Source organism: Cariama cristata, unplaced genomic scaffold, assembly GCF_000690535.1.
Source record: "Cariama cristata isolate BGI_N322 unplaced genomic scaffold, ASM69053v1 scaffold9511, whole genome shotgun sequence".
NCBI lineage: Eukaryota > Metazoa > Chordata > Aves > Cariamiformes > Cariamidae > Cariama > Cariama cristata.
Window position 1 is genome coordinate 54,665 of NW_009598689.1, and position 22,933 is coordinate 77,597.

At 34.6% G+C, this 22,933-nt stretch overlaps 1 protein-coding gene across 1 annotated transcript in view; it reads right to left on the reverse strand.

Moving 5' to 3' along the window:
* Window positions 1-22,603, reverse strand: part of USP34 (ubiquitin specific peptidase 34) — a gene marked incomplete at both ends in the record, with an annotated part of 76,143 nt that extends 53,540 nt beyond the window's left edge. The window contains 5 exons of the mRNA XM_009709393.1: window positions 3,691-3,752; window positions 9,048-9,240; window positions 16,937-17,004; window positions 22,229-22,378; window positions 22,553-22,603. Coding sequence (XP_009707695.1) covers window positions 3,691-3,752; window positions 9,048-9,240; window positions 16,937-17,004; window positions 22,229-22,378; window positions 22,553-22,603 — 524 coding nt within the window. The remainder of the gene's footprint in view (window positions 1-3,690; window positions 3,753-9,047; window positions 9,241-16,936; window positions 17,005-22,228; window positions 22,379-22,552) is intronic.
* Window positions 22,604-22,933: the final 330 nt, after the last annotated feature.

A 22,933-nucleotide genomic window follows, 5' to 3' on the forward strand; every position in this document is an offset into this window, starting at 1 on the left:
AAAACCTTAGAAGAAAAAAAACGTAGCAATATAATGAGCAGCTTGCAAAGGATGAAGACTAACATTTCTTGAAAAAAAATCACAAATAATGGATGCAAAACACTGATCTCAACTATTTAGGATCAGAAATGCAAAGAGGATATAGCAGGCACCTTCCCAACACACATTCAAGCACACGTTTTTCTTTGTGAGCACACATTTTCCCATTTGACGCTCTGGAGGCTCCAAAACCACCACTCTGACATCATCTTGAATATTTATTAAACTACGCGTATGCCACCAGAAAGAAATATTAGTGAGCTGAGTGAAAAACTTTACTACTATTTTTTTTCAGAGAAAATCTGAAAAGATCCCTAGACTGCGGAATAGAGAGAGGGGAAGAGGCATTTAAATGATGCTGCCATAAATTCACTTGGTGAGCTTAGACAAAAATTGAGAAAGCAAGAGGTAACATGAGCTGAGAGAACAGTGGTGAAAGGAAAAAGCAATACAAAACTTCCAATTTAATATCTCAATAAATAAGGCAAGAGAGGGAAAAGAAAGGAGAAGAAATAGTCCAGATCTTTCTGTTCACAGGTGTAAGGTATTTTGGACACTTGAAATTAACCTGTAGGAAGCCCTTTAAGTGAGAGTAATCAAGTTTTTTAAATGAGGCAGGAGGTCATCTCAGCATCAACCTTAAACCTCAAACTCAAATTCTTGGCTGCCTGCCAAGTGAAGAGCACAACAAAATATCTCTTTACACATGTTATTTCCACTAGCTGACAGTGTTCTCATTAGGGAAGAAACAACACTTTTTCCTCTTGTAGTCCAAAGAGCACAAAGAAACCCCAAAAAACTTCCTCTCCCTGAAAGGCATGATCGTTTTTCACTAACCGACATCAGCAAAATAGTTTTAGGAATCACTGTTCAAAGACTTGAAGACTCTTCTGTTCAGTCTCGTTATTTTTAGCTTCAATAGATTTCATACTCCTCAGTACTTCAGATTGCAGAGAATTTGATTCTATCTTAAGAGCCAGGAATAGCTAAATTAAAAAAAATTCTGCTGCGTTCAAGTACAAATTGTGAAATTCAGTGTTTTCCTACACAGAAGATGCTTTAGCTTGTCGTACCATGGAAAAATTTGCAACCATGCAGCTAAAGGTGGGAAGCTACCGTTGCAAAGCATTTGCTAAAAAATCCTGATGATACTTCCAAACAAAAGGGAAGCGCTAGGACTAAGTGATAGCTGAGGTTTTTTTTTAAAAAAATACCTCCCGCAAACCCACCTTATCAAGATACAGAAGGAGAAATCCCAAAGGTTGACAGTTCCAAATGCATCTGGAAAAGTCAAAACACATAATGGGGATGACCAGACATATTGCAAAACATCTTCCTTTGATAAATCTGCAGAGGCTATAAAGGTACAAAATAAATCTTAGACTTCCTTTCTCCACTAAGGAAAGAGAACGGGAATGAAAAGCTTTCCTTTTGCTGCTCATTCAATCACTGGCAACTCTCTGAGTGCCTTCTCATCCAAAAATTTCTCATGAAGAGTCTCTAATGAGAGGGAAGGTTTGTACCGAACAAACTGTAGAAGTGAGACACTTTCCCCATCCCTCTGCACCAGCCTTTTGATTATTTGGCTGGAAGAAAGCAGGGATTCCAAAAGATATCTGAAGAGGAGCAGCAATACTTGATGCTGATTTGTACCCAACTTCTCAGGTAAAACATTAGAATGACTGGAATTCAGATTAAAAAAAAATCACATACTACAACAGTGGAAAAGAAGGTCTTCTGTTCATGCTGCATTCCTTTCAAATGACAGGCTGTTTACCGATGCCCTTGCCAAGAAAGAAAGATCCCAAATGAGAATTTGACAATTTCCTTCAGCTTTAAAATAAATCTGATGTTCTTGCAAGTACATCTGCTCTTCTGCAGGGAAATTTAAGCACTCTTCTCTTTTTCCCCTGTTGATAACTTCCCTTTTTTACATTTGACACAGAAAATCAAACAGCTTTTTACTAAGTTTAACTGGTGCAATAACTTCTTGTTAATGTTATTAATTAGTTACCACTAGTTCAAAAACTATTTCTTTCACAATGTCTTTGAGAAGAGAAACTAACCAAGAAACACCTCAGTTTCAGATTTTCAACATGAAGGGAGGAGGAGAAGAAATGGATAAAACGGAGCAGTCCCAGTGTAAGAATACACCACAAACTGGCAGTACAATATTGATAATATCCCAGCCAACCAAGCCACCTCACATCCTCAATGTGTTATCCTCCGGTAGCATTTACTTCTACTGCTACAGAACTAGAGGCTTTGGAAAAAAAGCAACACCTCTCCCAGGGCACAAAATACATAAATAATAATTATACGTAAGTATATATTATATTAATATAATATATTAAAATAATAAATGTGATTACTTTTACTACAATAACATAAATTTTTTTAAATGTACATGAGCTTAATGACATTACATTCAGGTTTCACCAGAGCATAGTAAGACATTTGTGTCATACTTGACAAGAATTCTTTAATTTTTTTCTGACACTATATATGAAAATTTACTTTGAAATAAATGGATAGCATGGATTCACATTGACCTCTTGATTCAGTGACAAAGGACAAGAAAAAGTTGATCACAAGTCGTTATTTCTTTTGTATTCTTAAAGTGTTTTCATATCTTTATGGAATCAAAACTGCCTTAGATTCTGATTCTTTATTTTTAAAATATCAATCTATTACCATAAATTTAGTTTTAAATATTCCAGTTGTTATTTACATGAAATCTACAGTATTGTGGTCTTGACTGCTGCCAAATTTCAGCAAGCAGGTGTTAAAATAAAACCATCTATAATAAAACTATCCAGACAAAAAAGCAAGCCAACTGCTGCTGTAACAGACTTCTCACCGATGAGCAAAAGATAGTGGAGTGTGTGTGTTTGCAGTGAGACAGAGACGCATGTGGATACAACCCCCAAGATAAATGTAAAGAGTATATCACACTCCAAGATAAATGTATAGAGTATATCACAAGTAAAATCCTAGATTTTACATATCTTTCCTATATTTCAAAAGAACAATTATTTCAACTACCTAAAGACGTACTTTTGTCTAAATTCTAGATAGTTCTAGCATTAAGTTTAGAGTTACTACAAAAATCAATATATTTCCTCACTGGAATACAATCCCACACATGAATCTTCTCGAAGATTTATGGCAGCCACCTTTAGAATTGTTAAACACATCTGAAGAAAAACAATAAATAGCATAGCCTCACAGACTCAGCGCAAAACTAGTAACAAGGCTGGGAGCACTGACGGCAAGGCAAGTCTTAGTTAACCAAATAATCAGGAGAAACGAGAAGATGGCAAAAATTTAACTTGGATATTAATTAGCTGGTTCTTATTTATACATCACAATGGAGATAAAGGTCTGATATAGGTATGTATTATTTCAGTATCTACATTTTTCTAAAGGTTACCTTGACTCTCTCTTTTAAGACAGTAAAAAATCCAGAAACATTCAGAAATATTTTTAAAGTCACCACTTAAAACCATTTATTAAACCCATGATTAGAATATTTCTAATAAATGCCTCACATTATCACTACTCCACACTGTGTATAATCCAGAACAAAAATACAGCAGAATTGCAATCATATAGCACACTTAAAGTATTCATAATAATGTTCCTACTTACGTTTCTGTGTCTGAAACTAATGATTCATTATTACACACATCATTGAAGGTATGAAGTTGGTTCTATAGTCAGAAAAAGGAAGAAAAAAAATTAAAATTTTATCTAAATATTTTGTGAGGTAGTTTTCTTATATTCAAAAATAGCATTAGTGACGGTAAACAAATTTTTCTAGAACTTTCAATGTTTTTAAATAAATCGCTTTGACAAAAATTTGAACAGACATTCTAGTAGGCAAGAGGAATTAATTTTCTTTTTTAATCCATCTTTCTTTCACTAAAGCAATTAAATGATGTTACAAAACTCCACCCACTCCAGAAATCAAAACAAGGTGTGTAGCAGTCACTTTGCACATAGGTTTTCATGAGAAATGAAACACATACTCTGGAAACTGATGTTTTAGGATGAGTTTCCCCATTATTGTAAGGTTTACTACAACAGCAAAGATTATTTTTTTTGTGTTGAAAGTCTACAAAATTGGAGAGTGAAAATTACATATTTTTATATCAAATGAAGTTTTCAAAGGTATCTGAACTGATAAATTCAAGACATCCCAAAGAAAAAAAGCCTGTTAAAGGTTTACATCTCTTTTCCACCCTTCTCCTCAGCATCAACTTTCCAAATACAGAGATGGCTCTGCATCCAATTCTTTACACATACAAGATTTTTCACAAATATTTAAAATTATGCAATAAAACTTATTTGTCATCTTGTTTTCAAAAAAACTGAAGACACAGTAATGTGAATTTTCGAAACTGAAATTAAATTTGTTGCATAACTATGAAAATATTTTGCTCTTTTCTTTCTTGAAACAAGTCTGGTACATGCAGTCTACAATTTGGGTGACAGCTGATCTCCTGCAGTCTTTACACAAAGATTTGTGTCCAATCTCAACAATTTTCATGCAGAAAAAATTTTTTGAAGAAACAAAATTGAAAATCTGCATTAAAATTAGTGAGACGTGACAGCCTGATCACAAAATTATTAATAGATAAATTATTAATAGATACTTTCAAATGAAACATATTTACAAGTGGAAAAACATGTGAACAGAACTTCACGAAGAAATCATTACGACCAATTAGAATTGGGTCAAATAAAGAAGTGGAAGTTCACTGGCTTTTCTGAAGAGCTGTGCCCCAACTAAAAATGTTCTGAAAGAGATCAGAGAGTGCAAGAGTACTGAACTGTTAATATCACCCATTTCAAATCCATGGTCACATGTTGATCCAAGTTCCCCATACAAAATCCTTATCCAAAGGATTTTGACAAAAGGTGTTCTTTTTCATACTGGAATTTTCAAACCATTTTTACAATAATTTCAACTGAAGTCTTAGAATTCTGACACAACAACGCAAACCAAAGTACACATGGGAGAGTGTTGCACCACCTTATTCTCACACACCTCCCAACATTTTTCTCACTTCATATTTTGTTACCATGAAATGCCAGAGGGAATAAAATACTTTTACAGTTTTTTACCATACATGAAACATTGTAAGAAGCTAAAGATGCCTGTGCCCAGACACTCAATTAATGTAACACAAATGTGTTAGTTATGAAATACAACAAAGGTATAAATTCTTCAGCAAAGAAAGTTGAGAACAAAAAGGCATCTCCCTAGCTAGTCTTGTCTCAAGACCCAGACATCAAAGGTCATTAAACTTTCTACATTGGAAACCAATGCAAGAAGAATAAATATGCACTCTTAAGTTTTGCACTGAATTTGTTCAGGAAAAACGTAACAATGTCACATTTGCATTTTCACTAGTGCACAGAACCAAATAAAAAGGGGTTGAAAAACTGAAAGTGGAAGGATGGCCAGATCAGTTATGAGCATTCATTTTCACATACTTAAGTTCATCTGTAACTGGAAGGACAGGAAAACCGAGAGTCCTATTTGTGAGGGAACAGTAGAGAGAGAAGAGTGTATTTTGGAGCTGAACCACCTCAACACATGACTGGGAGATGAAATCAAAGACAAACAAGGTAACAACAAAAATAAAGCATCAGGTATATCTTGGTTTACAATTTGCACTTCTTTTCTGTAGCTATTTCCAACTTCATATTCAACCACTCAAGCTTCCACTTTGCTAAAATTAACTTTCATGTATCTGTCTTCAACGTTGTTTTGTAAATAAGAACTTTAGTCAGATGATATGACACATTATGTATATGCTGCTCTTCAAGGAAGGCAAGTCTATATTTGGTAGTAAGCAAATATAATCCCTGTATGCCATACAGCATGTATTCTGTCAGTCTCAAGAGGTTCCACGAAGCAGAAAGATTTAATTTTAGGACTGGTCATGTTAGCTGTCAGACAGAAAAAAAAAAAAAATCTCTTGGCAGACACAAATCAACACCTCCATATTAGAAGACATTCATCTGTTTAGATTGATGGATATTTTTGGTCAACAATTTCTGTCTCCACAATGACAGCAAAAGTACATTTATCTTGCAAAAGGAACAACTAGGCAAGTCACAGATATTATTTGATCAAATCTATTAGGTTTACAGTTGGACTCAATCTTAAAGGTCTTTTCCAATCGAAATGATTCTATGATTTCAGTCTTGATCTTATGAGTGAAATTAGAAATTTGCATGTGAGTCAACTTTCCATATGAACTTTCAGAAGAAATTTTTCTTTTAAATAAAGTATATATTGAAAAATTCACACTTTAAAATATTTTGCACATAATTTTGCTTAAAGTTTTCCTTGAATCTTCACATCTATTTGCAAAATGAAATGAAGATTTGCTTCAAGGATAATGCTCAACTTTTGGCAAATGAAAGTCCAGGAAAGGAAAACATTTTGCAGTTGCAGGTATCGTAGTTCTAAAGTCTTGAATACAAAACAGGAAGCTGTTGGTTGGGAAAAACATTTCAATGAAATTACTTTGACAAATCCTAGACATCAAAGATGTGAACAGAAAAAAGGAACTTCAAAAAAGTAGTCATGAAGGTACATCTGTAATAGAGAAGTTTATGTGAAAATACTAACGAAGCTGAACTACATTACATCTTTGTAAGCACATCTTTGTTTACATAGTGGACAGAAAACTTCAGTAAAGAGACAGTTAAAATTTCTGTGAATTTTGGTTCAGATTTCACACTCCAAGTTTCACAGACCTGGCAATTAAAGTTGTTCCAGGTAAGGCATACAAAAGTAAACGAAGCAAAATGCTTCTCAAACTCAAAAGTAAAATAAAAAAAATCAAAAGAGGCTTCTTCCAAAGATATCTTTGTAAGATTTTTACAAAGAGAACGAACGAAGAGAAAATTTCCTGTGATTTGAATGAGAAAGAACAAATTGTCTCAGTGTTCCAGAGCAGTTTTAGAGACTATTCATATAAAAAAAGACGCAATAACTTATTAACAAACAATATTCCATTTTTTTACAAGCTGAAACCGATTTGCTTTAGTCTAAAAATACTGTAAAATTTTGCTTCTGGTAATACATGTCTATCATTAAAAATCTCACTTTTACAGTCATATTTATCAATCATAACAGGTCAAAACACATAACTACCTAAAATTACACAATTTCACATTCCCTTAAATGAACTACATGCCTGAAAAAATAAAAAAAACGATGCATTCTTATTTTCAGACTTTCTTTTGGTAAGGATACATGAAAAGATATACATCAGTAGTTGAACAAGGACAATTGTACAAAACCAAAGGATGGCACTTATAGGAATAAAAATCTAATGTAATTGGAACTATGCAAACATTGGTAATTTACTTTAAAATCAATGATACTGAAAATGACATTTTCCAAAACTGTGCAGAATTAAAAAAAAGGAAGTTACTTTTATGCCCAGTTAATGGCCACATTTTAAAATGCATCTGCCAGGTATTATGAGGTATCTATTACTGTGTAAGTAATAAGGCACAGGGCAATGAAAAATCAAAATAAAAATATATACTTTCACCTAAGACTTCATCAACTCTCTGAAGTTTTCTTATTACACAAAAAGAACCCTGAATATTCACTTTATACCGATTAATTATGACAGAAGATTAGAATTCAGGCATTGAGTATATTATATGTAGCATTCATATGAAGTCATACAAATTACTGATGTATATAAATTATATTTACAGTAATGTCACTATTTCTTCCAAAAGCTGACATTCTCTGTATTGTGCTTTAGCATCTCTACTGGGTGAACTGCATTATGTTTTCATTCATATAAATGCAAAACTGAGTGGACAATGCACTCAAGTCCAATAAATGCAGTTACCCTTAGAATAGCATTTGATTAATACTGAGTGGATGTAGTTCACAGACCTTTTTTTTTTAACTTACAGGTCACATACTTATGTAAATTAAATATTTACTTTGGTTAAAAACCACCAACAATCTGACCAGAAATACTTACAGGTTACTTTGAATTGGCATTTATTAAAACAATTATAAGTACTGCTATATATAAATACAGTGAGAATCAAAATCAAGTTTAAGTAAACTTTATTTACTGACAGTCATGAAGAGAGTCACTGACTGATACTACGTAATCAGTTAGAACACAGAAGGCCAAATGTGTTCAGAAAATGCCACAAAACTTAAGGAGAACACTTTTGTTCATTCTACTATAGTTTGTTCTTATTCATCATTTTGTGCATTAAGGCAAACACGACATGAGCTACAAATCTTAAATACAGCAATATGAGAAGAAACACAAAATTGAAAAGGCTCAAATGAATGAAAACTTCACTTTTGACCTCTACAACTGTCTATCCATGGCTATAATACGCATGTGGGAAGCAATGACAAAGGATACACAACATATCTTGACTGGTGTAAAGTGAAGCATTTCCATGGGAAAGAGAAGGGTGGGGTTTTTTGGTTTTAATCTATTTCTGTTTGATGCTATATATATTTACGTCTTCTGCTAATTAATGCAGAAATGCTCTTTCTTGAGAAACAGACCATACTAAACAAACAGGAAAAAGAGGTATGTACAATACAAAGAAGCAGCTAATTACAGTAGAGTCAAGACACTGTGAAGGTAAAAACGAAAATAGATTGAAAGCCATTGTAAACAACAAATATAGCCAGATCAAGGGACTTAATGTCAACATAGTTGTCACAAAACACGGTTATAAATTCTGTTTAGCACGGTAAATTGTTCAGGAAATGTTGTTCCATATGCTACAGAACACAGCCATCGCTTGGACTTACCTCAGTGAACCCTATATTCACAATCCTGACTATCATTTCCTAAGACTGCATATAAGAGGATTCTGCTGTTTTCACACATGAAAAAAGCCCCCAAAACAAGTCCGTAACTCACAAAACACAAAAAGAAACATTTGTATTTAAAATATTATTTATATTTTTAAAAAGTTCTTACTGTTATTTGACTCAGCCCAGCCAATCTCATTGTTAGAGTTGGAGACATAAAGTATTTAAATGCAAGATCAAGACTTTCTTTATCAAAACACAAGGCTGTATCCAATGGTTCTTTAACTGTGCTCCACATTAAATCTGCCATGTTCCGGGCTGCACTCTGTCGCAACTCCTGGTCTGACAGTTTACATAAATACCTAGAATAAATTACAAATGGAAGAAAAAAAAAAAAAGGGGCATGATTCAAACTAGAACATTCCTGGAACATCATCTTCATTACAGCAAATATATATTTCCAACAGCTGTAAGAGCACCAAGCCTTGAAAGACCACTATCAAAAGTTGGCAACAATAAAAAAAACACCAAGGAAAAACAGAATTATGCATAGTATTTTTACAAGTAAATTAATTTCTTATTTTAAACCTCTTCAGATTTCTTTCATTCCACAAAATGACAGGAAATCCATGGAGTTCTTCGGAAATGTAGGTTGGAAGCCTAAATCTCCTATCTGTTTCATGGGAAGGTGCCCCCTCCAGAGAGCTGCTTCACATTTATTTACTTTATTTAAAACTGAAGTGTCATGATCCGCTTAACATATTAATATACTATGAAACTGAATTTCTGGAAACAGTGCCAGTCGACCACAAACTGAACGCTCTGACAGTGAGAATACCCTGAAGATTAATACATCCCTGTTTGTGGCCTCAGTCACAGAACAGAAAAAAATTGTAATTGTGCAATGATGTTCTGATACAATCAGAGCAAATACAGAACATGCACATCTCTTCTGCCATAACCATACACTGTATGTATGCTTGTACATCAGTACTCCCTGTGCCACAGCACTGCTTTTGCAACAGGTTAGTACAAGAACACATGCCCAAGTTATTTCTTCTATTGACAGCGATTATGATCTTTAAGGACGCGTAAGAAGCACCACCAAGGACCCCAGGAATCTTACACAGGAATCAAAAATGCTGAAGAATTTTAAACAGCTAAGTTCTTCGTACTGCAGACATCTTAGATAAGGGGTCATCTAATCATGCACAATGCGTCTTAATACAGATATTCTCTGCAAATGTGACGCAGAAGAAATAACCATTTATAAAAACTAACTTACAGAAGCTAGCACAACCTTAGTCTTACCTAGCAACTACAAGATCATGATACACCAAGAAAATCCATGCTGAAATGCCTGTAAAGTTCACATATAAAACACTGGCACTGTTGATAATTTCTTCTAAACTGAATGCATAAGAGAAACATGTTTAGAAACAGACTTTCCTGAGCTTATTAAAAGGAATTAAAGATTGCACAGTGAAAGGTACATGAATACAAGGTGAGCACAACTGATTTTTCCTGCTGTACTTGAGCATTTTGAAGTTTCAACTACATACAAACCAGATTTAACTACCCAGAAACATGTTAAGAATCCGTTTGTTTGACAGCCTAAGCCTGGATCTATCCTTAGAGATCAGCCAAGCAGATGCACGAATCTTTTAAAAAACACAAGAGAGATTAAACTACACTTAACTAGATTTATGCACTATTCCTTTGCGTTTACATCATATAAACATCAGTAAATTTTTTTTTAAAGCAAAAATGCAGGCCCTGATTCTTATTTAGATTGAGACCCTTTTTCACAGCTCTTGTGTAGAGGCCTTAAAATAAACACACTTAAATGATACTTAACATTGTCAAACACAAAAGAGAGACTTCAGTGCAAATAATCATAGAGACTCTAGATCTACGATAGAAATCACAGATAAGTAACCGTAGGACAAAAGAAGGACCATTCAGGGCCAAGGCAATCAGATCTTTCACTGTTATTAACTGTGAAATTTGTCTTCTCATGTGGAGCACTGGAAATCAGATCATGGCAAGAAAGTAATGCTTCTGTGCTATGATTTCTAAATAAAAGAAAAGTAGCAACAAGAAGGGAATACTCATTTGAACAAGTTCAGCAGCAAACAAGACCCAGTGACCTATCTTTAACCTACAGACAGGCGACAGGAGTTATACTGATGAAAAAATGCACTGGTCCATGTTACAAAACATAATAATCTCAATATGACTATCAGCAACCTCAGACCAGTTTTTATCTCCCCATTTTTATATGCAAACTATAACCAGCCCTGGTCCTCAAAGCTTTTCAATGTTCATACTGCACATCAAGTCCTACTCAATTGTTTTGTACAGGATTTCTAAAGATCTCAAAGATGTTCACATAAATTATGTGAATTTTCTCGTTTTACATAGGACAGATAAAGAGTGCTCGTATGCAACGGACAGGTGGGAAGGGACACATCTACATATACAGAAACAAGGGTGCTTTTGTGGCTTCACTAGATTTCTGTAACAGGACTTTCACCTGAAATCTTCCTCACACTAGAAAGTTTGGTGAAGCAACTATACTAACCTAGTTTTACAGAACAAAATATTTTTTATTTTAATGCAATAGTATCAGCATAAACTTACTTTCATTCATAAAATTCACACTACAACAACATTGTTAAGGTTCTTTCAGCACGTTTAGTGTATTTAGTCCAAGCCTGAATCAGACTTGTGTCATGTCTTCTGTATTATAATATAATTAAGAGACAGCGTTTTAAAAAAAAATCCAACTTTATAATAACTGAAACTAGCGGGTAGGTGCATTTTCACAGTTACAGCACTTCAACAGTATAATCTGTTTCGCCAAGGCCCTAAAGAAAGCTATAGAGAAAAGAACACTTTTTACTTGTTAACCTGCCTCCCAGGTTTTTTTTAACACAGCTGGGTTATTCTAACCAGGCACAGTATAAATGTAGAAGACAGCACACTTGCCTTTACAAGTACAACTACATCTACACTAGAAAATTTATTGGCACTACTACACTGGTTGTAAATCAAATATGATCATATCTTTATGACCAGGATTAAAACTATAGAAATTTGCAGAGTAGACCAAGCCTGATTTTTATTGTGGAAAGATACAGTGGCTTAAATCCATCTGTATCAGCAAACTAGGTCCATTTTATGCTTTTACGAGTAGAACGTTATTATTAACAAAAAAGAAGTCTTTAGCTAGCACCGGCAATTAACACACAACTTTCCTTACATTGACTAACTGTAAATTTGCTGCATTGCCTTACATAAGAACAGTGATACCAGAGAAAGGCAAAAGGTCTATTTAGCCCAAAATAGCCACTCCAAAAGCAGATGAAAGATTTATCCCATACATAAGAAAATGGATGAACCTATCTACTGCTGTGAATTCATTTATCTATTTCTATTTATACTTTTAGCTTTCTCGTTAACCTATGCCAGTTAGTTTCACAATTACGTTCACATGAAAAACAATCTGCTTTCATTTTTCTCTTAAGTCTGCAACCTGGCAATAGTATGGCATGTTCTCTGTTTCTTGTTTTTGAAAAACTGTGAATGAATTATCATTCCCTATTTATTGTCTTTGTATCACTCATATAACAGCCATCTCCCTGTCAAAAAAAACCCTAGACTATGTCTCTCCTCCTATCAATGTAATTTTTTATGTTCTACCTTCGTCACCCTTCCTATCACCTAGGTAGTTCCGTTATTATCTCTGTGAGATGGAGCAATCAGAACTGCATATAGTACATAAATGTGAATATGTGACTGATTCATATAATGGCTTAATAATAGCTTCCATTCTGTCCTTCATTATTTTTTTTAATTCCTAAATTTTTATCTTTTTGATTCTGATAAGCATTAAGTCTTAAAGGAACATATGAATGATACTTCAGGATCCGTGTAATCTAGTAAATTCGACATTTTTACCTAAATGAGACTTTTGGAAAGAAACATACCACTTTTTATACATATACATAAAGGATAGTCTATATATGTATAGGACCTGTCGTGCCAGCCTGGCACACTTAAAATAATCAGTGAATATACATTATCTACATTTAAGCAACATATATACATATATGCTAATTTTTAAAAAATCAGTTTTAGTCTACTGAAACTATTTAAATTTGCTGTATTTGGGGACAGGGAGAGTTCCGTTTTAAACGTGCAGTTCCATGTTAATGTAACGCTTACAATCATATCTGATGCTTCAGGACTTCAGCTACTCAGCTGTGAAATAATCTTTTTTCCCTTAATATGACTCCTTTGGATCACAGCTGCAAAAGAGATATCTAGCAGAATGAGTCAGCGCTCCTCAGTGATATGAAGAATTTACTTCCGCGCCTGGCTATTGTCTCCTAACTTGTCTATTCTTTGTACCTACAGCATAAATGTTCAGATTTTGGGAGGAGTTAAATATTTTTTGCAACTGAAAACTTCAAGGCTTATTATAACAGTTTTTCATGACATTTAGTAGCGAGGAGTGGTCTTGGGCACTGCCATAAAACCCAAATTCTTAAGAAAAGTATTTTTAAGCGGAAGAGTAATCTGAATTCTTTCAGCTGCAATCTCTTTCACTGTATTCCACAGGAAGCATCGTGGATCAACAATTCTGTTTGTAGCTTCCACTTCCTCTGTATATACCAGTGCTATGCTTGTGCCCTGTGCCGAAACTACATGGCTAACACAGGAGCAACTGCCACTTGCAATTTCCTCTCCATGTGCTTGAGCACAGAATGTTCTGTTTCTCCTTAACTGGGGCAGAGACATGAATCTTTCGTAAAAATTCTATCAAGATCCATCTCGAAGTGGGAGAGAGGAAAAAGGGTGGGAAAGAGAAAAGGTTAGAACTAAATATGATATTGGTCAGTGCTAATGCTACTCGGCTTTCAGATTTTACCAGAGGAACATTAAGTAGGTGATACCAACTGTGATGTCAAAGAAAGAAGAATTTTAGGCCTTTTCCTTCATACTATCCATCACTTTTTGGTGATTTATAGAGGTATTTGCAATATCAGACGTACAACTTTATCTCTTACTTCTCATGAACTGGACTTCATTGCTAGTCATCTTGCTAAAGGACAGAACTACCCATGATGCTTTCAATCATCAATCTTGCCACTGAAAAACACTGTTGTCAAAACACCACCGTTTATAGCTACTGCTCTCGAGGCATTCAGTATCTGGAACCATGTAGAGCATCTCTCATATCTGATCTTGAGGTGGATGTCAGATAGAACCAATGTCTTTATAAAAGAGACACCATCAACAACTTCCCCTCATTTATAATTGCAATAAGTTATGACTTATTTTCTTCAGTCACTTTGTCAATAAGTCTCTTCTTTTTTTATGAGAATTTTGCAATTTGAAATGCAGAATTCTAAGGTATTAGGATCAATAAAAGCTTTCTTCTGAGGAGGTCAAAACCACTTGGCTTCCTTACTGAAAGATGTAATTTTTAATTCACGTCCTTTATTTCTTTCCTAAACTGCTTAAAAACACAGGCCCTTCAGAGGCAAGATATGAATGCTAGTGCTCCATTCCCCAGGCAAAAAATAACATTTATTAGTCTTTTTTTCAGTAGTAGCAATAATGACAGGATTGTGTCTATGATCTTTGCAAATCCCAGCAGTGGTCTCCTCTACACAAATACACACCTTGCTATTCATTTTATCCACTCCTAGTAGAAATAACCACAGAACAGGAACATAAAGGTTAACCTCATCTGATAAAAGATGCTGCTAAGATGCCAGTCAGATGCTCTCTCTTTCTGCTTATGCTGATCAGCACTCCAAAAGGCAGTTCTTGCAAGGAACCTCCATGAGCAGCAACTCGGACTAACAGTCCAATAGAGACCCAAGAGCTCATTCTAGTTTAAAAGCCTCTCCAAGCCCTCTTTTGTCGTTTGCGTAGCAGCAAAAGCTATTGCAGGATTTCTTTCAAAAGTGTTGTGCGGCTGTGCCCAGAATTGTTTGCCTTTTTTATTTTTCATAAAGTAAAAAGCAGATGGAAACCTAGAGACCCAAGCTGCTAAGATAAGATCTATAAGCTTGACAACCACATGAGGTGAGTTGCATACATCAAGAAAGTAATCTTTTACCAAAGGTATCTGTGTTAACTTCTGTCCCATATAAAGGTATAGCACTAGAGATTTTTTTTGTGATATGGCGTCCAAGCTTCATGTCCCACTCTGTAAGTGCATCTTCAAAAAAAAAAAAACCACAACAAATCTTTGGATTTTATAATGCTGAGAAATCCCAGATCTCCCATTAGCATTCAGTTGTGAAAATCAGAAACTGGGAGAACATCCCTTTCCTTCTCTAAACTGCTAGTGTTTTCCATAGATGTATCCTGTATCAATATTACTGTTCTGATTGACATGAACGGATTGTAAATGCTAAGAAGAGACATCAAGGGCACTATTTATGGCAAGAAGCTGCTGACAAATCACATGTCAAATCAGACGCAAATATTCTGTGGGTAAAGAGGAAAAGATGAGGAGAACACAGGAAAAAAAAAATCTTCTATTCATTCCAGTGACCCTAATTACACCTACAGTTATAAAACAGAAAATGCTTTAAGAATTATAGGATGACAAGCAAGTGAGGATTAACAGCAAAGACTGCAGGCTGTGTTATTGTGTCTCACTCAAGTTCCTTCTCATCAGCCTATCTCTAATTGTTGATCCTTCAACGCCCTTTTTAATTTCCATACATCACAAGAAGGTAGGTAAGGCTCGTGAACCAAATTTCCAGGTGCACACACAACCATTAATGGAGTATGTACTGAGACAAGAACCTCTGCCTGTCCTTCCTAGACTGCTTCATGATTAATAATTACCTTTATAAGATTTTAAAGATAACACATTAGCATTAAAGCAGCGCAGACGGCTGGACTGTAACTCAAGAGTGATATGTTTTAATAAAAGATCAGAATACTCTTCTCTCTGCTGATACCATTTTGGTAGAGACAATGTTATAGCAAGACAGATCAATAGCCAAGCCAGTACTTAATTTTTTTACAGTTAAAATTCTTTACAATTAAAACATGAAACATAGTCCTGGGCCTCATTGTTCTGTGCACTTTTTTGTTGCCAATATAATTATTTTTGTTAAGAGTGTGATTTTATACTGGTATAGTTAAGACAATATAATCTGTAAAGGCACGTTTATTGCTATCAGGGAAGTAAGCTATAACCAGTATAACCACATTTCTAGTATTACAGTTACGGGAAATCCAGAGCCTTGGAGGAGCTGTGGGTCCATGCAAGAGCAGTGGCCTTTTAGGTTGCCTGCACGAGACAAGTTTAATATTGGGCCACTGGAAGGAGAATTATCTGTGACCACACCCCTCCAGCTCCAGGCAGATACACACACACACAAGATAATTTGATTTCATCAGCAGCTCACTGGATTTTTTTCTGCTGTCCTGAGAAACACAGTAAAAATAAATTGCTTGTATAATTAAATATCTTTATAAGTACTTTAATTTTAAAGTGTTTTTCATGATAGGTAGCTTGATATAAAGAAAATCTTTGGCATTGGATATATTTAGATACATAAAAGTGCGAGTAGACTTTTGATCACACTTCAGTTCCTGCCAGCTGGAAATACAGAATATAAAAATGTGAAGCAGTGTTAAAACTCAGTGAAACTCAGTATATGAAATCTCAATCACTACATATTGCTCTTCTCCTTACATCGTCTCATGGTAAATTTTATGCAAAGTTTAATGAAGATACTGTAGTAGGTGAAACTGTATTACAATCGAACCTGACGCGACATGTCAGAATGGGGCCAGATGTCACACTGAAAATGCTATTAACAAGATCGACCTGATTGATACTGAAATCAGACAGATGTAAAGAGCTGCCCAAACTAACTCTAAACATTACCTTCACTCTCCTTGTCGAAATAATGCAGTCAGAGTAACAACTTGAACAATTAAAAGTGTATCAGCCAAAATTATAAATAGGTGCTGTCAAAAAGTCCCACAAGAAAAATTCTTAAATTAAAAATTTACCTGATAACATAAGTCCTAAAGGGTATAATGTGCTGCATGACAGCAGGGATGTGTAGCCATATTCTGATCTATAATGCAAAAACATAAATAGATAAAAATTTCATTAATGACATTTAATGAGAATGGTAAAAAATGAAATATTGCTGGTACATTCGCACGTGCAACCCCACTTTTAAAAAAGTTATTGTTTTTCATTCAACTTCAATTCTTTCAATTTCTTAATTTTCTAATTTTCAAAACTGTTATCTGAGGAATACTTCTGTGACTTATAAACAGGAGTTGCATCTTTTCTTCTAGTCAACTGGAAAATATAAACTTTGTATAAATAGTATCATGCTGCCCAGATGGCTTGTTTTTGTATTTTCTGTAGTTTCTTCAGTTACTCAGCCTTGTGGGGTTTCTTTTTCCTTTTTCTTTTAAAGTGTACAGAAAATGATTCCGTTCTTTCTGTTCCTTGCAAATCTCTCCTACACCAAGTAAAGTTATTTGATTTGTGTTGATGTTTTGCTTCTTAGGGCTTATATATTCTATAAAATAAAGTTATGTTTTATAACCAGTGATTAAGCACAGGTTTTTTACTACCATATTTGCATTCCCATATTTACCATTCTGCCTTCACCACCTTTCCAAAATTGTATGCAGGAAAAAAATGTGTGCAGAGAAAAAAAAACCCTGAAACAGCTATTTAGCACCGCTGTGAGGAAAAGAGGACCAACCAAACTACTTACACAAGCAAAGTTAGAAGTTCCATCTGCATTTCAAAAAGGAATGCTGAGCCTGTTAAACCTGTTACAGAAAGACAACTACTTGCCAGGTAAGGGATCTAGCATAGATGAAATACTAGCAGCGGTTACTACTACCCACATAATTTTAATCGTGTGCGCACACAAACCTTGTGAATAGCTAACACTCAGTTACTCAAAGCTATCATGTCAATTTACAACTCCCATGTTTATTTTTAAAAGAACATTTAATCTTTGCAACCGATCCAATAAATCCTGGCTAACAACTAAATTCTCACCAGGATTTTGGAAAATTCTATATGCAGAAAATCTAAATTCCCTTTCTTGACAGGAGAGAAAAACATTAGGCTGTAGAAAAACTGTGCCACCAGCATTTATTATAAACATTTCCGGAATTAGCCAAATAACTTTTTGAATCAGTTTGAAAAAAAATACTTTCAGCCTTACTTTTTACAATGCAGCTAACACTACACAGTAACAATACTAACCTACTGTGCAAGACAAACCAGCCAAATCTTCACATTGCAAAAAAGACCACATTTGGAACAAACTTCTGATCCAATTGGCAGTCTCAAGAAAAAAAAAAATCCTAACATCCCGAAGATAGAAAGTGTAACTAGAAGATGCTTGTTCTAGAAACAGGAATTAAATAACATTTTGACAAGGAATTGCAAGGATGACAAAGATACTACTGTATTTACACAATTTGATTTTTAACACGATGTGCTCTTTCTCATATGCAGTATGAAACACAAAAGCAAATATATTTCTTTTTGAAAAATGATTTCATTCATCTGTATACTTGCATTGCATACAACCTTCATCCTCAGAATTGAATGAATGGATAATTTCATGTTATAAATGAAAATGTAATTTTTATCATGAACTCAAATATAAATATACTAATTTATTTAAACAAAATGACATAAATTAGCATATATAAAATTACCAAAAAATAAAAGATATTAAATTAATTAAAAATCCTCAACTTTCATCACCCTGTTTTTGCTTCCACTTGCTTTTAAGACAAAGTATTTACGGCATCTGTTTGTTCTCAAGCTTCAGAGGTTTTGGGCTTTTTTATTATTTGTTTTTTATCACAGGTCATTCATTTCTAAAAGGCAGTGCATCTCTCAACAGTTTTTATTTCTGACTTTTGAAGTTTCATACAGTAAAATTTAACCAACATTTTGGAAACCACCAGCATTATTTCAATTAATTCATCTCTACTGAGAAGTCAGTTACTCCTCCACAACATCCACAAAACTGAAATGGTACAGAATGAATGACAGGCTTTTTCAGCGAGGTTTAAAACCTCCACCGAACAACCTGTAAGTCATTGATCGCTCTGCCTCTGTTAGTTTTTTAAGGAGATCAACACAACATCAGGTAGTTAGACTGAGAAAATACCATGGAATATGAAATGTGGGAGGAAAGCAGGAACCAAGTATCTAACTGAAAAAAAAAAGCAAAGAAATATCCTAAGAAGGAACAGTCAATCCAACCACAATACAGGTTGCTAAGAAAGCATCTTGCAGAGCCATGAGCTGGAGAAAAAACAAGAGTGCCAACTGGCCAACTCCCTGTGTGAAGTAAATTGCATTATATTACATTTGCTGGCTTTACTATTACAAACCTAAGCTTGTCTGACAAAGACATTTACTCAAACAAGATTTGCTGGATAAGAAAATTCAAGGAAACATCTTCTCAATAATTTTAATGTCCTCTATATAAAGGAGACACCAATAATCACAAACAAGTAGCTCCATTCCCCACAGGCTTTACTAATCTGTGGTAATGGTCTTCTCTTACATGCACCTGGAGACTGCCCTTAATGAGATATTCGCCTTCCTTTGTGGAAGCAACAGAGCAAATGCTCTCCACACCATTATACAGCCTTGTCTGCTAAAAGTTGAATCTTACCAGTTGTTAGCAAATTATTTGTTTGACTTCAGTTTACTATTTCCAATGCCACCTGTTCTACTTCCTGGAGCTTACTACTAAGCCTAACTTTTTAATGAGAAAATGATTGGTTCATCCATGCCACAATTTTTCTGAAAATATTTTCAAAAAACTTAAGGTGGTAGCTAAACAACCTATTCATCTCACAGACCTTAAAATAAATTCCAGCATGAATATTCCTAGGAGTCTTTACAATAATGGCTACTTAACTGCCATTCTCAAGAGTTAGTACAACTGTGAAAATGTATTTAAGAGTTACTATACACTATGGTTCTGGCTTTACACGTTGTGAACCAGTTAACAGTTAACATTGCAGAGCTGTTCACTGCGCTATTATCAACAGGGTCATTCATAAATCTCACACTATCAATAAATTCCATAAACTCAAATGCATTGGGATAAAACCAAGTCAGATCAGCATGAGTTCTTACTGAGATCACCAATATTTAGTTCACAAAAAATACAGTCTTGTGAACATTTCTTTTTGTTTTATTGGGATTTGGTATATCATTTCACAGACAATCAGAAACATTTACTAAATTATTTATATTTACTCAAGTTATATGACTCATATAGTGAGATGATATAAAAAGGAAAGAGAAACAGCACATCAAAATTAGAAGCTAATGCACCGTTATAGAGGTAGAGAAAAAATTTTTTTTTAACATCAACAAGGTAAAATGTATGTTGTCAAAAAAACTAGCTGCCTCATTCAGAACTAATAAACATACTGCATTTGGAAGTCAGAAGCACCGCTAACAAGTACACCGAGTGACACCAAACGGTGGGAAGTGGATGAATAAAGCACGTTACGCATAAAACATTTTCTTATGCTTTCTGTAGTGAACTGACAGATAAAACCTAAAGATAATTTTTTTAAAAAAAACAAACGTTTTCCTCTAACTCACATAGATTTGTCAGCAAAGCCAGACAGAGTTCAAAAGAAAGATTCTAGTTGAATGGTAAAAGATACAATGCTGGAGGAGGCTGAAGAAACAGTACTTCTACTGGTTATGGTTTGGGTTTAATTTCATTTTATCCAGCAGGTCTAACCATAGCATTCATCTAAAAGAGCTGCAAGAGACAGCTAAATGTATTACCCACCAGAGCAAAAGATGAATGCAAAGTTGCTAAGTAATTATCTGAAAGGAGAAACTTTGCTGAGAATAAAGAAAATAAACAAATTATGTCAAGAAACATAAAGACTTCAAAAGAGGACAAAGAAGAAAGGCAGATGCAGTTTATAAACATGAACTGCTATGGGATATCTAGGAAATGGGATCTGCAGTCAGAATGTTTGTTGAAAAAAATGCTGGTGTGATAAGGAGCTGCCACTCATTGTTCCGAACAGTTTTGCCCATTCTCACAAAAAATAAAACAAAAAACAGACATGCAAAAATATTTGGTTCCACGACTGAAATTTACTTCTAAATCAGAATAACCTACAAGACCATACATTTTCAGCAGATGGCTTGATGGAGACTGCAGGCTGCACTAACAGTTAGAGATGAACTCATCAGATCATGCCTTGTAAGCTCATCAGACCATACAGGGAGGGCCAGAAGACAACATATCTCAACAATTTAACACACAGAGGTTCTGCAGCAGTCCTGTGCAAGCTTACAAGAACAGAGCATATCACGGCCTTACTCATTTGTTCTCTCACAAGTTAAGAACCATTACACTAAAAGGATCAGGAGTGATTGACACAGATCACCAACACAAGCTTTATTTCAGTCACTGGTTCCCTCTATGCAAACATGCTCCAATATTTATTTAGAACATCATCCTGGCTAGTCAGTAACAGCAACAAGGAAGGAGGGATGATGTGTGGAAGGAAGGATATGGCTTTACCTATTTAAAATTGAAATCAATGTCAAAATTAAGTTAAACTCACTTCATACAAGGCATTACAAACTATTGTTTTCCTTTTTGTCTATATGTTACATTCAGAAGACAGGTCACAACCTCACATTCTCACATGACACTAAGTCTTCATATGTCCTTCTTCAGAGACTGTTTTTTATTTCTGTCATCAATCTCCTTCGAATCTCTACTAAAATCAATTTGTAATTCTGCTAGTCAAAGATCACTATTATTTCAAAATGGAGAAATGATGAAAGATATGTATTCTAAAACTAAGTGACAATAAAAGATAGTTACTTCTATGCTGCCAATGTGTATAATGATATAAAATCACAGGAAATTGAGAAGAAAATAAATCCATAGGCTTTTCCTTTGTGCCTTGTAGGAAATAGGTAAAACGTTAATATAGCCTGAAGAAGCTTAAAACATTTCCATGACACAATTTCAGGGACAGGAATGACCTCAGACAACGTTTTTTAAGTATTTTCTGGAGCTGTTACAATCTTCCTACCTAGGTACAAACTTGCAAAACTACTTGTGTGCTTACAGGAGATGTGTAGGGTTTGGATAATGAAATGCTCGGTGGACCAGCAAACCTCACAATCCTAACAAGCAAAATCTTACAGTGTTTTTCTCCCTCCCTGGTCCTACAGAATTCTTCCACACTTCAGTCCTTTTACTTTTTGTGTTTAACATTAAACAATTTAAAGACAATACTTACATTAGATACCACTGTGATAAATGCATGTGCTATAAGAAACGGCAGTGTCTCAGGGGTTCCATATTCAAAACAATCCTTCATGAGGGAAAGGCCATTTTTTCCACAAAACAGACAAACATAACGAAGCAAGTGCAATGGTACTTCTACATCCTAGAAATATATTAAAAAATAAAAAAAAGAATAATTTGAACAATCAATACTAGATCAATTCAAACATGGAAATTCAAAAGCTACAGTAGTATAACCCAAACCTATAGAAAGGAATGAACATTGCTATTTTAAGTTTCTAGGAAATGTGCACCTATTTAAAAATGGACAACTTACATTCATATCACAGAACGCCCCTAATATATTGCTTTCTTGAGCAGAAATATCCTGTTTAAAAAGAAAAAAATTAAAATTAACTAAAGCAATAAAACTACATTTATACAACAAAAAACAACCGACCATTAACAGGTAGTACAGTCAACTAACAGGAAAAAAAAACCAAACCCTAATTTAGATGAGGACAGAAACTCAAGCTTTGCTCCGCTTTGACACTGCAAAACATACTTCTCCAGTTCACCATTTTACCTTTGTTAAAATGTATTTATGAATACGCAAATATACACCTAGAATAACGTCTCAGCGGTGGCTCTCAATGGTTGGACTAACAGATTATTCTTCAATCCCAATGCCCTTCAAATCACCAATTTTTTCAACAGG